This window comes from Mirounga leonina, unplaced genomic scaffold, assembly GCF_011800145.1.
Source record: "Mirounga leonina isolate KUSES-001 unplaced genomic scaffold, KU_Mleo_1.0 Mir_418, whole genome shotgun sequence".
Taxonomy (NCBI): domain Eukaryota; kingdom Metazoa; phylum Chordata; class Mammalia; order Carnivora; family Phocidae; genus Mirounga; species Mirounga leonina.
This window is the reverse complement of record NW_023270739.1, coordinates 2901665-2917286: the sequence shown is the minus strand read 5'-3', so window position 1 is coordinate 2917286 and position 15622 is coordinate 2901665. Positions and strand designations below refer to the sequence as shown.

At 55.6% G+C, this 15622-nt stretch overlaps 1 protein-coding gene across 1 annotated transcript in view; it reads right to left on the bottom strand.

The window, feature by feature from the left end:
• Window positions 1–556: 556 nt before the first annotated feature.
• Window positions 557–15622, bottom strand: part of TTLL1 (tubulin tyrosine ligase like 1) — a 31242-nt gene continuing 16176 nt past the window's right edge. The window contains exons 6-11 of the mRNA XM_034987353.1: window positions 14677–14811; window positions 13540–13648; window positions 10177–10320; window positions 8356–8442; window positions 5676–5839; window positions 557–936 (exon numbers count right to left, since the gene is read on the bottom strand). Coding sequence (XP_034843244.1) covers window positions 813–936; window positions 5676–5839; window positions 8356–8442; window positions 10177–10320; window positions 13540–13648; window positions 14677–14811 — 763 coding nt within the window. The 3' untranslated portion in view covers window positions 557–812. The remainder of the gene's footprint in view (window positions 937–5675; window positions 5840–8355; window positions 8443–10176; window positions 10321–13539; window positions 13649–14676; window positions 14812–15622) is intronic.

Genomic DNA, 15622 nt, shown 5'->3' with positions numbered 1-15622 from the left:
TTCCAGCCCCACCCCCCTAACCTCTGGGGAGGAGGTGGGGCTAAAGGTTGAATCAATCGCCGATGGCCAATGATTTCATCAACCGATACCATGTAATGAAACCTTCATAAATCTCTTCGAATATGGAATTCAGAGAGGTTCCAGGCGGGCCAACACATGGAGGTGCTGGGAGGGCAGTGAACCCAGGGAGGGCATGGAAGCTCCTCACCCCTTCCCCCATACCTTGCCTTCTGCATCTCTTCCATCTGGCTCACCTGAGTTGCATCCTTTGTGAGAAATTGGTAATCGAGCAGATAAATGGTTTTCCCGAGGTCCATGAGCCGCTCTAGCAAAGGAATCAAGCCCTCGGAAGGCCTTGAGAAGGAGGTGCTGGGAACCTCCAACTTAGAGCAGGTAGGTCAGAAGTACAGGAGACAACCTGGATTGGCTTCTGAGGTTATGGGGGCGCAGAAGGGCCGTCTTGGGGGAACTGGGTCCTTCACCTGTGGGATCAGACGCCAGCTCCAGGCAGATGGTATCGAAACGGAGCTAAATCGTAGGACACCCAGCACCAGCCAGAGGAGCGCAGAATGGCTCGGTGTGGGGAAAATCCCCACATGTCTGGTCTCAGAAGTATTGTGTGAGAGGAAAGGAGAAGCAGGGCATCTTTCCCTCTTAAGAGACTCCTTCACCTTCCAAAGAAATGCCTTTATTTATTTACAGGGCTTAGGAAAGGGGAAAAAAGCTCTAAAAAAAAGGAAATTTCAAAATAGGCCCAGGTGCAGTGAGTATCTGGCAGGGTCCAGGTTGCAGTCTTTTGCGCCTACTGGTGCTCACTTCCAGGTTGTGAGGACAGTTCTCCCCGAGTCTCGCGATCGGCCCCCTTTGGGCCCCAGTGATTGGCCCTGTCGACTTCTCAGGTCAGCCCCATCACCCTGCGCCAGCTCTTCATCATAGCTAGAAACAGAGGAACATCTTCAGGATTTGGCCAAGCAGGGCCACAGAGCCATAGTGTGGCAAATCCCACATCGCCCAGGGAAGCAGCCTGCCCCCCCACCCCCTGCATGTATCCAGCCTGCCAGCCCCCCAAACCCTGCCTGAGGCCACAGAGCATACAGGTACAGCCTTGTTAAATTACTTCTGTGAACTGTCCCTGGCTCCTGCAGTTGACATTTTATGAAAGCTTCCTACCAGATGGAAGTCGGCAGTGACCCCAAAGGAAACACGAATGGGACACCAGGGAGGTGAGGGAGAAGACTGACGTCTGGAAATACTTTTATACACAGCATCTGTGGGCAGGTATGACTGACCCCATTTCAGATGGGGAACGGGGTGTGAATGACCCCCCCGGGGTGAGGGGACCAGGACAGGGTGGGCAGTTCACCCCACAAGAAAGGCCAGATCCAGCCTCCACCAGGGGAGACCTACCCGGCCCCTCCCCCATAACATTTTCGCGCCAGGCCTGTGCGGTGTGAAAGCATGACCCTGTGTAGGAAAGAGAGCCTGGGCTTTTGCCTCAGAAAGGACAGAGCTGAAACCTCAGGCGCCCCTGCCCGATTAGGACATCTGGGTAGTCCCTGGCCTCTCCCGCCACGGTGAGCCCCTCTTAGGGGGTCCATGAGGCTGGAGAAATGGCACTGCACCACCCGCAGGGCCTGGCAGGTACAGCCTCTGGCGATGGGGTCTCCTATCCCCAAGGTGACTTCCCATCACCCTCCTGACTGACCCCCTACTTCCTATCTGAGACTTGGGAGAGGTTTACTCAGTGTCCTAAGGACTGTGGGATCAAGTAAAACCCAAGACTTCAGATTCCTAATTGGGACCTTTTCACCCTGTGGATCAGGAGTGTGAAAAGCATCTCTGTTCCCTATTAAACCTCCTTCCTAGGTATCCTTTGGTGGCCACGCCCTGACTGGGGATCCTCTGTTGTAAGTGGATGTTCATGTCAAATGCAAAAGGTACGAAGATGCTCAGTTATGTTGCTTTAGCTGAGTTTTGCTGACTTCTGGAAAAGGGGTATTTCTGTTCTACATTTATTCCCAGAATCAGAATCTGCAGGTTGAGAGTGGTGTGGGAGAGAAGCTTCTGAAGCTGAAGAACATATTTTCTGCGTTGTGCTTCTGCTGGGAAACAGGGGGCCGAAAGGGAAGGCAAGGAGGAAGAAGGCTGGTTTGACGACTGTTATCCACACGACAGACACTACGGGGTTTCCCTCTGCTGGAATGGCGATCAGGGCAACAGGTAGGGCCCTCCTCTCCCCCATCTCCTTAGGGAGAGATGATGCTGGAGGGAGGACTCCCCAGGAACACTGGAGGTTCTGCCTGTGGGGGCCCCTCCTCACCCCAAGGACTGCTAGAGCCCCTGGACTCCCTGTTCACATGTTAGCACCACCCCCATTAGCACTCTGTTGCTGGTTCTGTGTCTACATCGCTGACCTAAGGACTGCAGTGACCCCATTTGTCTGGTTCACAGTTAGCCCCAGCACCTCATTCCTGGGTGGGTGTGCAGTAAGAATCTACTGAATGATGGGGGCTGGGGGGGGAAGGACCACACAGGGGTTACCAGTCTCACTGTGCATGTGGCAAGCAGCTGACATCTGGGACACGCTATTCCCAGGGGTGGTGCTAATGTGGAGGAGAATCAGGCAGATGGTCTTCTAGGGCCCCTTCTCATTCTAGCAGGCTTCACTCCTGCTAGAATGACAAGCAGATTGCAGTAACCGGCAGGGTTCAGACAGTAGTGTTTTATTTATTTATTTATTTATTTTTAAAGATTTATTTATTGGGACGCCTAGGTGGCTCAGTTGGCGTCTGCCTTTGGCTCAGGTCATGACCCCAGGGTCCTGGGATCGAGCCCCGCATCGGGATCCTTGCTCAGCGGGGAGCCTGCTTCTCCCTCTCCCTCTGCCTCTCCCCCTGCTCATGCTCTCTCTCTCTCTCTCTCTGTATCTCGGCTTCTCCCTCTGCCTGCCGCTCCCCCTGCTTGCGCGCACTCTCTGACAACTAAATAAAATCTTTAAAAAAAATTGATTTATTTAGAGAGGGAGAGTGAGTGGGGGGTGGGGCAGAGGGAGAGAGAGAATCTCAAGCCGACTCTGTGCTAAGCACAGAGCCGGATGCGGGGCTCCATCTCACAACCCTGAAATATGACCTGAGCCGAAATCAGGAGTCGGATGCTTAACTGACTGCCACCCAGGCGCCCCTGGACAGTAGGGTTTTAAAGGCTGGACGACTATACCCAGCACATTCAGACCTGAGCCCTGGAGGCTGCAGGCACAGAAGGCCAGGCCTCATGGCTTGAAGGCCAGCACAGCGATCAGGGCAACAGGAGTGCCTACTTCTGGGGGCCAGCACCAGTGGTTGACCTTGGGCAGCGAACTGGCAGCCTGGCTTGCTGCTCTGGCTACTGGCACACTCTGGAGACCGCTGTGAGCGCCCCACGGGAGGCAGAGCACCTGACGCGGTAGAAAGTCAGGGCCCTCCCTCCCCGTGCAGCCAGCTACTGCTGCAAGAGGCCGTGGCTGTCAGCCAACGGGATTCCTGACCGTGAGGTCATCCGAAGCGCTAGGGAGGAGGCCTGCATGGAAGCGCCTGGAAGCTCTGCGCTGGAGCCTTCCTGACTCACAGGAGTGGGCAGAGGGCGGCTGAGTGGGGGCGGGGGGGCGGGTGTGTGTGTCACCTTTCTGTCTCGTCAACTAACAGCAGTGAGGCTCTGACCTCTGGGTCTTTAACCGGAAGTGGAGTGTCTACCGCCCTCCCTCAAGGGCCCCAGGGGCTCCCGACTGCCCAGCCTGCCACCACCCCGGCTGGATGAAGACAGATCCACCAAGTCCCTCACGCTCCTGGCAGGAGGCAGGACTCCTCCACATACTCCGCCCCCCTCTGCCTCAGAGGCCGTCAGGGCTCAGCCCCTGTCTCCTGCATGTCACCCTGCCCCTCCCCCACTGCCACCCCCAGAGGCTCCGGACACGCCCCAGTCTGACCACCCCCAAGCGCTTCCTCTGCGCACTCAGAACTCGCCCCTCGCCAGCAAACCCCCGAGTCTCCACCTCATCCTGGAATGTCCCCTGCACCCTCCTGCGCTAAAACCCGGCTCTCCCTGAAGACACTGCTTCCCTGCAGCCCCTCCAGTGGGGGTGCTTTCTCTCCTACCCATCATGCCCCTGGGCCTGGAGGGAGCCCCCCATCTCCAAAACCTCCTTCCCAGGCCAGCAGAATCCATCGCCCGCCGTGGGCAGTTAGCTGTAACCTAATTCCTTACCATTCAGGCCCGCGGCTCACAAGTATTAGCCGCTGCAGTGACCAAACAGGAGACCCCAATTCCCTGACCCTGTGCCCCCCCATGACCCCGTCCTCCTCCCCAGCTCAGGCCCATTCCCACGGCCCCCGACCTTGTCACGTCCAGCAACCCTGCAAAGCCCGGACTGCAGACACTCCCTCTGACCTCTGCCTCTTCTTCCCCAGCTCGCTTTGCTGGTGCCCCAACCCCAACAGCCCGCAACCACCAGGACCTCCGGTGCCCTCCCACCCCCTCGCACTGCCCTCCTCTCCCGCCCTCCTCCTTGCCCGACAAGCCCCAGGGCTGGTCACTTCGCGCCCTCTGCTTACCCTGCACTTAGCCCACTTAACCACTGACCGTGGCTGGAGGAAACCACCCATCACGCTGAGTGGTCACGCCTGCAGCTCCCCACCACCGCCCCCGGAGGCCCCCACGCTTCCCTTCGGAGTTGACCCTCCACCCTCCCCAGTGCTACACACACACCAGGGCCACGCCCGGCGTAGGCAGGGAGGTGGTCAGCCGTGGGCTCTGGAGCCCGGGGCCCCACGCCAGCAACGCCGACCAGCCGTGGGCCTGGGACCTGTGTGCAGCACGTGACCTTCACGACAAATGCCCTTTGTTCTCTTGGGACATTACACGCACATTTTTACTTTTACAGAAGGACTAACGTGACCCTTACTCACGTCCCTCTTCCAGTCTGGGGCACTATTTTCCTCTTTCCTCCAGCTCCCCTTCCACACCTCACAGCCCACGGTAGCCGCATCCACGCGGACAAGCTAACGCGCGTCCCTCGCGTGCCCTTTTCTGCAACGTGCTTTCCTCCCTCGGCCTCCCAGGCCCCACCAGAGCTCCTGGGCCACCCTCTATTCCACGGTTTGAACCAACAGTACGTTGCTCAACCACTGTCCCCAAGAGGCTCTCACGCTGCTCCCACTTCCTGCCGCCGCCAACAGGCCACTGTACCTCTCTAAACCTTGTTTCCGCTTGCGTGAGAGGGGGCTAATGACAATACTGACCTCAGGGGGTCGCTGGGGAAATGAGGCACTCAGCACAGTTCCGGGCATGTGGGCAGCCCTCAGCTGTCAGCGATCATCATGAGCATTCTCGTCTCCCCAACTCCGGAAGACTGCTTGCATTAGCGATCTCCCACCTGCTCCCACCTGCCCCAGCGGCTCGCGTGGTGCCCAGCAGGTGGCAAACACATCATCAATATTGATCAAGTAAAAGACCCAGACAAAGGCCTAGTTTAAGACCCGTTTTTCCGCTACAACATGATCTATCCTATAACATCATTAATAAATGAAATGCTCAGCCCAAACAAGGCAAGTCCACACACATGCAGACAATCCAAGTTGGGTCCTGGCTCCCCTCAAGCTGAAACACACAAGGACGGCTGCCCAGTCTGCACACAAACTTACAGAATTTCGTAATTGCCGAGGACTTCCTTCGGGGGTGACTTGTTCCATTTACAGTCTGGAATCTCGCCATTAGGGACTGCAATATTGAGGGTGTCGTTGATCAGGTTATACTTAAGGATTCGGTCATTGGCAGTGCTGGAAGTGAGAGACGGGGACGCATTCACCTACGAGAGGAAAGGAACCGTGTTGTTCACTTGGATCACAGATTCCTGTGGTGTGAACACACGCACTGCTGAGGAAAACGCCCACTACCACAGACTATAAGTCAAGCTGTCATTTCATACTGCTCATATCTAATATCGTCCGGTACTTTGTATAGGAAGCATTTTAGGATCTGCTTCCATTAGCTATTAGATGAAATATAAATAGTATTGAAAACAGGTTGGGATTATGACCTGCAAATCACTTATCACACAAATAAAAATGTTAAGTGAAGGGGCGCCTGGGTGGCTCAGTTGCTTAAGCGTCTGCCTTCGGCTCAGATCGTGATCCTGGGGTCCTGGGATCGAGCCCCACGTTGGGCTCCCTGCTCAGCGGGAAGTCTGCCTCTCCCTGTGCCCCTCCATCCGCTCGTGTCTTCTTTCTCTCTCTCGCAAATAAATAAAATCTTTAGGAAAAAAAAGTTAAGTGAATGTAGATCATAAACATAACTTCAGTGTCTACCTATGTGATGAGCTCTGTCCAAAGTATTGAAAGCCCCCCCGCCCCAAGCTTTGCTAGAATCAGTGAACCAAATCACCCTGACCAAGCAGCATTTTGGGGTTGAAAAAGTAATGCCCCCCACCTTTAAGTAATCTCTATACCCAACATGGGGCTCAAACTCATGACCCCGAGATCAAGAGTCGGATGCTCTACCGACTGAGCCAGCCAGGCGTCCCCAGTGGGCCCCTTTTTGGCAAAGAGAGTAATACCTCACCAACAAAGCAATATTCTGCCAAATGAGAAACCCATCCGAAAGACAGAAAGTTAGTCCCATAAGGCCCCCGAGGAGCTAAGCAATGTCAAAAGTCCACAGGTTAAAATGCAGTCATCGGCTGTGTGGAGAGTCCCACAGGCCCCGAGTCACCACCTATTTACTCTTACTTTAGGCACAGTTGTAATGATCTTGGTTAGCTGTTTCCTCAGGCTGTGGGAGAGTGGAGGCAGCAAGTGTTCAAGTTGTTTAGGTTTCTCCCAAACAGCCAGACTGTCTCTATGCTGCTAGCAAGGTAGTTAATGTTCAGCAGTAAAAGGTACTGTATGAACCTCAGGCGCCCTTGGAATTACTATGCTAGCGGGGCGCCTGGGTGGCTCAGTCAGTTAAGCGGCTGCCTTCGGCTCAGGTCATGATCCCGGGGTCCTGGGATCGAGCCCTGCATCCGGCTCCCTGCTCAGTGGAGAGTCTGCTTCTCCCTCTCCATCTGCCTGCCACTCTGCCTACTTGTGTTCTCGCTCTCTCTGTCAAATAAATAAATAAAATATTAAAAAAAAAAAAAAAAGGAATTACTACGCTAGCGTATCATAATGCCAGGATTATTATAAATATGCTAAGATTAAGATCTGTCATTATGTTAGAAGTATTATTCACAATTATGATCTAGCACATCAAGGAAAGTTTGACTTCCATTCAAGTTACTCTGTTTAAAATGGAAAAAAACACTCTGTAGCACAATGGATAGTGTACTGGACTTCTAAAATGGAAAAAGAGAATGCATAAATATTTTATATATGCATCTGCAGATTTCTCTAGATATCTACATATATCTCCATGCATGCACGCACACGTACACACACCCACACACCCACACACACGCAGCTTTGGCAGTAAAAGAAGTAACCTGGAAAACACTGTTCTGGAACAGTTTGCTCTCTGATGACTTGGCTCTCCCAGCAGCTTCCTGTAAGGGCTCCCAGTGAATTTCCCTACAAGTTGTTGCCACTCACAACTTCCTGTTGAGACTCCGCTTTCCTGGCTCAAAATGGGACTGAGCTAAAAGGCTTGAGCCATCTACCTCCACCGGTGCTCAGAGGCACATGCAGGGAAATGAACCAACGGAACAGATGGCCCGCATTGTCATGGCGTGTCCAACCCTGTGTCCCCTGAGGCCCGAGCTCCTCCGTCTGGCCACAAAGCAAAGCGGGGCAACCCCAGCAAGGCAGGCTCTGGGTCTCGGGCATGCATGCCAGCGCCACTGTGGCTGAGGCCAGCATCACCCGGGCCTGTCACCAGAGAAAGGGTGTGAGCACCTAGGCCAGCCACCGCTGCATCCCGTCCATGCCTGGAAACAGGCAGATGAATCCACTCCCAGACTATGCCTTGGTCAGAAAAAGATAACATCCCTTATCTCTGGACCGTATGCTACCACCTCCCACAGGCTTCCGGGTCTGGGAGATCCTTTCCTGAATGGGAACAATGTCCCCATGAGGACAGGGCAGGGCCTCCGGGACACGATGCTTCTGGAAGCACCCAGGAGCACCAGGGCACGGAGCTCGTCCGGACGAGGGAAGCCGGCTCCGTGGGCTGGATTCGCAGGTGAGAGATCGGGAGTGTGCTCACTGTTCAGCAGCAAGCTTGTCGCACCTGACTATCTGTCCCTGTTACATCTCATCGGCCGAATCTGCCCCAGTCCTGCCGAGCCTGAGGCAGGGCAGGGGCAGCTGGGTGGGCGAGCAGCCCCACGGGCTGCAGCAGCGCGGATACCTCAATCAGCCAGGGCTTCAGCTTGTCGTCGACGATGATGTCGTACCCATAGCACTCGAAGCAGTGTTTGTCATTGTTCATCACCGGCTGCAAGAGAGTAAGGGGTGGCTTGGACGGTGACCGCAGCAGGGCCCGGCCGACACCACTACCTCGGAGGCGCAGGCGGCCGGGCGGCGGGACCTCCTGGCAGTGCTGGGTGCTGGCGTGTGGGGGTCTCACTGCCAAGACCAGCGCGCCCCACCTCCGCCCCTGGTGCTTCCCTCCATCCCTCCTGGTTCCTCCTCCTCCTCAGCTCAGACATGGAAACTTCCCTCAGCCTCCGAGGGGACATCACGAAGCGATCACCGGGGTCTCTGGGCCTCACTCATCCGAGGCCTGATCAGGGCAGCGGCATCTCTGTCCGCATGGGACTGTCCTCGGAGCAGACCGAAGTCCTGCTCCTCAGCCGGCACACAGAGTGAAGGCCTATGCAGCCTCTCATCACGAACAGACACTGTCCACCAGGCTGCTAGGCCCTTCTCGGGCCCTTAAGGATGCAGGATGCCAGGTCAACCTCCGTTCTCTGTGACAAGAGTCAATCCATTTACTGACAATTTGTGGATTTTCTTTTTAATGTTCAATTCCACTTCATAAACTGTTCTCCAGGTATGTAAAAAAAAACCCTGCTAGCCACTCACAACGCACATTCCCAGGCCCTGCCCAGGCTACGTGGATCAAAACCTGTGGGAAGGCCCAGCAAGCAGCCACGTCACACGTGCCCTGGGGCCCCTCGTGCACCCCACAGTGAGTGAAGCTCACAGACACGACAGACATGACAGTGAGGGGAGACAGGCCAGTCCAGGCTTACCCGCTGGAGGAAAACCAGGCTGGGGGGTAGGGAGGTGGGGGAGGTGGCCAAGAATTAGGGGCTGTTTTTCCAGGGGAGTCAGTGGAACTGCATCTCCCCGGAGAGCCTGGGGTCCTACCCCCAGCCCCTGCCCACACCATTGTCCCAGCAGCCTCTGCTGGACAGGAAGTTGCTAACTCTCCAACCCCCCCACCCCACCGTCTCCCAATTTCACGGAGAAGACCTCTGAGGCTCCGAGAGGCTGGGCATACACTCTCCACGGGACTTGCTGCCTACGCCCAGGGCCAGGCCAAGTGCCCTCAGGTCCCATAGCCAGTGGGCCAGTCTGTTGGGAGCCCCCTCGGCAGGCCTGGGCCCCAGAGCCTGTCCCTGCACTTCCTCGCTCCAGGGCTGAGCCTCCATTTTGCTTATGAGTCACAGGGTGATGAGAATCTGGGAGCCCACATGTGAAGCTCTGAACACAGTGGCCCACATGCTGGTGGCCTGGTGTTTATTTCTTTCCTTTCCCTCAAAAAGAGATGCCCGCCTGCTTTGGAACAGTAAAACAAAACACAAGCAAAAACTGCAAACCAGCCAACAAACAGCAGACTTGAGACAACAAGCGGAGAGGTGGGTGTCTGGATGTCCATGATGTCACAGAGCAGGAGGCCTAAACCCGAGGAGGCCACCGCGAGCCATCTCTGACCGTCCGCTCACGCCAAAGTGGGCCTCCTCCATCCCCTGGCACAGAAGAGCTGCTGGTGACCCCAGCAGGACTCGTCTGGCACCTGGCACGCCCTGGGCAGCACCCAGCTGGAAGCTGGCCCCACTACCTCCCCGAAACTGCCCCGGCCTCTGGCAGACACGTGGACATGAGGGAGGTGAGCCCGTAAAGACAAGTATTTGTGGCAAAAGAACAAGCATCCCCCACCGCCCACACTCAGTGGCTCTGCTCACAGGCCCCAGCCCAGCTCCGCCCCCTGCCAGGCACTCACCGCCACAGCCTTCAGCGACTGCACGATGATCCAGTGGATCTCATCGAACAGCTTGCCAGTCACCTCCTTGCCTCGGGTGCTCTCCAGGTAGAGCCGCAGGTTGCTCACGGTCCACTTGCCCCCGTGGATGTGGTTGTAGTCTTCCTGGTGTGGGAAAGGGCACAGGGCTCCAGGCAATGCACCCTGAGGAATCTAGCACCTGCTCTTTCCCGCTAGAATGTGTGCTGGGGCCCCCTATACGGGTATGTTTTAAAATACTCACCTCTAGTAGTAACATTCACACTTAGTAATTCACCGCCCGCAATGCATGCTGTGGAGTGCCACCCAGACCCAGCTTCCAGCCCAGACATCTCTGGGAGCTGCCCTTGGCTAACAGGAACAGCCCAGTCCAAGGTCACGCCCACCCTGGCAGCCTGCAGCCTGTTACAGGCTGATGCCAGGGTCCCTCGGTCCCTGATCCATCCTGGATGACTCTGCAGGACCACCCAGCTCCAGGCACCCTGTCGCTGTTGCGTCCCAGCTCGACCTTCCCTCTGCCCTGTCTGGACCTCTCCCCCGCCGTTGCCCCAGCAGACCCCCTGCACACTCATCTCTGCCTGTGAGTCTGCTCTCAGAGAAGCCACACGCGGTACTGGGCACCGTAGTCCAAGAGCACCACACACGCAAGTCCTCACAATGTCCCATCCGTGGGTAAGAGACTTGGGCTCAGAGGGGTTATGTGACCTGCCCGAGCTTCTACCCGGGCCACGAGGGAGCTGGCACCCGAGCCCGGCTTTCTCACCCTCATCCACGGCTCTTTCTAGTCCTCTGACCCTAAACATTGACTCTCTACCTAATGCTCTCTTTTGGAGGCAAAAGCTAGAAAATCCTGAAGTACATCAGGAGGTTATGAGACCAGGCTTCGTTTTCCTAAGTATAAAGATGAGAAGTAGGAACTAAGGGGCGCCTGGGTCACTGAGTCGGTTAAGCGTCTGCCTTTGGCTTGGGTCATGATCCCAGGGTCCTGGGATCGAGCCCCGCATCGGGCTCCCTCCTCCGCAGGAAGCCTGCTTCTCCCTCTCCCACTCCCCCTGCTTGTGTTCCCTCTCTCGCTGTGTATCTCTCTGTTAAATAAATGAATAAAATCTTTAAAAAAAAAAGAAAGAAAGAAACAATACACATGTGTAGATATAAACAGCAGGAAACGTCTCCTGCTTTTTGGACTGTTGGAACATTATTTTATCAGATTTATTTCAGAATACCTTATCAATCAATTTGCAAACACTGCGCACATCAGGATGCACCCCTGCTCTTTCCATCCCCTTCTCTGCCTGCTGGATCCATCTGCCTCCTAGTGGGCCTCTCCCACACACCTGAGCCCCTACCGCAGCCCCAAGGCCTCCCTCATCATCTGTCCTTTGCCATCTGCCTCCCCTGCTGGTCCCTGAGTTTCCTGAGGGTGGGGATGCCCCTTCGCAGTCTCTGACCCAGGCACCGGGCTGTGCCCTGCGCCCAGGGACACTGGGTAGATGTGCCCAACAGACGCTTTAACATTTCAGTGTCCAGTACAACATCTGTCCTTCACGCAAGCCTAATGAGAGCCATGCGAGGCTTCTACTCGGGACTGAAACTTAGGTTTCTCTGAGTAAGCACTTTCTCACGTTAACAAGCGAAGCATTCACAAATAGAACCCAAAGAAAGCACAGAGCCTTCTGGTGCATTGCAGAGATGCCAAGCTAAAAGGCCTGCCTTCTGCTCTCCCCTTCCACGGATTTAAAAAAAAAAAAAATGGTTTCTGTTTCTTATTGATGAAATAGTGACTCAGCTGACTGGTGTCCTGAGAAGGCCTACAGAATGGAGCCCTCCCAATTTCAGTGTGGCTCCCCAGCACCCCCCTCCCCGCCCCCTGGCGGCTTGGCAGGCCAACATGCTCAGGGACACCAAGCGGGCTCATGTCGGCACTGTCATCTCCCAGCCCGCACCCAGACCTCACTAACTGGGCTACTTGGCGACAAAGGGCCTGATGTCATTGCTCAGCTTTCTCCAAATGGCTGGTAAGTTTGGTGCTGCGTCCCGTGACAGCTCATTTTCCCAATTCTTATGAATAAGCTTCTGGCCAAGCCACCCTTGCTCCTCCCACCTTGAACGTGTAACAGTGGTGCTCGCCAGTCTGCTCTCAGGGGAACCTGCTGGGCAGTGAATCAGGGTCAGCCTCACACAGAAGACTGTCGAGGCCCTCAGTAAATGGTGACCAGCAAGGTAATTCCAGGGCTCCTGTTTGCAGACGAGGTGGTCCAGGGAGGCCGGGGTGACTTGCCCAAGTTACACGGAGGGTAAGGGATGGACAGGGGATGGAGCCCAGGCTGGTCTGACCAAACCCTTCAGTAGGTTGCTCAAAAAAAGCTTGTTTTCTATCAACACTTACGCTCTTTCCACTCAAATTACATTTAAAAAAGGACCAAGGTACTCAAGGCTTCCAATCAAGCAAGGTCCAAACAGAAGACCCTCTCATAAAGAAATGAGACCTTCCGAACATTTTTGTTAGGACCAGAGTAAAGCCCCAAAGCCCACACAGAACCTACGACGTCCTGCGTCTGGGCCCTCACTGGCCTCACCGGGTACCCGACTCCACCACCATCGCTCTGGGGGTTCCAGCCACCCCGGCCTGCTCACAGCCGCTGCAGTGCTCCTTCCTGCCATGGGGCCCCAGCATACGCTGTACCCTCCGCCCAAACACCCTTTTCTGGCCTGGGTAATCCCCGCTTACACCTCGGGTCTCTGCTCGAGCACCACTCCACTTCTGCACCGACGTCTTCTCCAGCCTTCCGGACGAGGGACCCCTTCATCCCACGCTCTTCTAGATGTGCACTCGCTAGCCTCAGAGCTCGCACCTCGGTTTGTGATGACACATTCCCCAACACCTATCTTTCCCCGACAGGCCTAGGCTCCCCGAGGCGGGACCCAGCTAGTTTCTGGCCATCGGTGTAGCCCCGGCACTCAGCAGGGCACCAACCCAGACAGGTGCTCAGCAAGTCATGCGTCCTCCCACCACTCCCACGAGGGAGTGACATTATCTCCTTTTACAAGCGAAAAACCCACGCTAGGCTCGCTAGGCTCGGAGAGTCAAATTAACTTGCCCCAGGTCACGGAGCCAGAAAGCAGGGCTTGACCCCGGGGCTTTCCTTCTCCCCAAGCCACCCCCCCCCCGAGGCCGGCCTCACTGATGTGCTGGGGCAGCCACGCCAGAGACTGAGGCCCCCGCTCCTGCTGAGTGCCAGGGCGTCTGGAATTCCACTCCTGTAGCCGCCTGCCCTCTCACACAAATAGAATGAAACCCACCAAAAGGGTCCATTTCCTTCAGCTCGACGGAAGGGACGCACTTACCCCATGTTTCTGAATGGCCACGTTGGTAAGGTGAACGAACATGTTGTCCAGCTCGCTGGTGCTCGGGGTGTACTTCACCGTGCAGAAGCGGCAAAACCCGAGCTTATACCTACGCGGGAAGTTAGATTACTTCAACGCTCGGAGGAGAAGCATAAAGAAAATACAACACTCAGGAGCCGCCTGGGTGGCTCAGTCGGTAAAGCGTCCACCTTCGGCCCAAGTTGTGATCCCGGGGTCCTGGGATCGAGCCCCACATCGGGCTCCCTGCTCAGCGGGGAGCCTGCTTCTCCCTCTGCCCCTGCTCGTGCTCTCGCTCTCAAATAAATAAAATAGAATATATATATATATAACACTTTGTTCTCTTAAAAGAGCCCCTTTTTTGGTTTTAAGCCTCTAAAAGAGCTGCTTTCTTATGTTTTTTTTTTTTTTTTGTAACAGTCGTACTAAGATATAACTCCTATGCTGGGGCGCCTGGGTGGCTCAGTCGTGAAGCGTCTGCCTTCGGCTCAGGTCATGATCTCCGGGTCCTGGGATCGAGTCCTGCATCGGGCTCCCTGCTCTGCAGGAAGCCTGCTTCTCCCTCTCCCTCTGCTCCCACTGGTTCTCTCTCTCTCTCATGCTCACTCTCCCTCTCTCTCTCAAATAAATAAATACAATCTTTAAAAAGAAAAAAAAGGGGCGCCTGGGTGGCTCAGTCGTTAAGCGTCTGCCTTCAGCTCAGGTCATGATCTCAGGGTCGTGGGATCGAGCCCCACATCGGGCTCCTGGCCCAGCAAGGAGCCTGCTTCTCCCTCTCCCTCTGCCTCTCTCCCTGCTCATGCTCTCTCTCTCTCTCTCTCTCTCTCTATCTCTGTGTCTCAAATGAATAAATAACGTCTTAAAAAAAAAAAAAGATGTAACTCCTATGCCACAGTGTCCCCCTGCAGCGCACAGCTAACTGCTTCTTGGTACCCCCAGAGGTGCGCAGTGAGCACCACACTCGATTTCCTGTGTTCGTCGCCCCACAGAGAGAGCCTGTGACCATCAGCAGTCACTCCCCCCGCCAGGGCTGGGCCAACACTCATCTACTTCCTGTCTCCGAAGAGCTGCCCGCTCTGGGCCTGCCAAAGCGCGAGACAGAACCCCAGGGGCTCTCACATGTAACAGCGCAGCGGGCGGTACGTGGACACCAGAACGTACAGGCGCAGGTCAAACTTCCTCCCGCCGATGAGCAGCGGGTTGTTAATGTAGAGAGAGATCACGTAGGCTTCCTTTGTAGACTGTGTCACAAACCTAAACACGTCAGAGAAGGTCAAAGGTAGATGGCAAAGACCAAAGGCTGGTAACAAGCCCTCTGCCTCTCATTAAGTGAGAGGCCGGTGTGTCGGGGAGAAAACGGGGGTCAGGTGGCTCCATGGAGGAGCCCCCGAGCTGTGCCCCTGCCCCGGAGGACAGTGCCAGCAGCCTCTGGGAACCCATCAGGGACGTGCTCCCTGGGCCTGACCCACGTGGGGGTCAGCAGTGTGCACTCAGACTTAAGTGCTCTGCACGAGGAGAAGGTGACCCTGTCGCTCCTAGGAACCCTGACAGTGAGCCACCAGCCCTCCAGGAGAGACTCACAATCCAGCATCTCCGAGCGGTTCAGGACCCTCCGAGGCAGGGTGAGCCCCAGACAAAACAAACCCCCCTGGCCTGGTATCCTCAGTTCCAAGGAGCCCTCAAACCCCGGGCAGAGAGCTGACCTGACACCGCACAGCGCCACCCCCTGCCACTGACCGCACATACTCCCATGTGCCTCGCACCGATTCACCTGTTCTATCCCCATCTTGCCCCCGTGAGGGTGGTGCTGTTGGCATCCCCCATTTACCCGGAGGAAGCATGTTAAAAGTCTACCCAAACAAAAGGTACTCAGGCAGTAAGTATAGACAGGGATTCAAACCTACATACCCTGGGCCCAGATCTTAAGCAGATGCTTCACTGCCTCAGAAATACCAGGACTGAGCGGGTCTCACAGAAACTTCCAGAACAAAGAGCAGCCCACAAGGATCCCCGCTCCTGGAACCGTATGCTGGTTCACACACCATTTTTCTTTGCAACTTGCCTC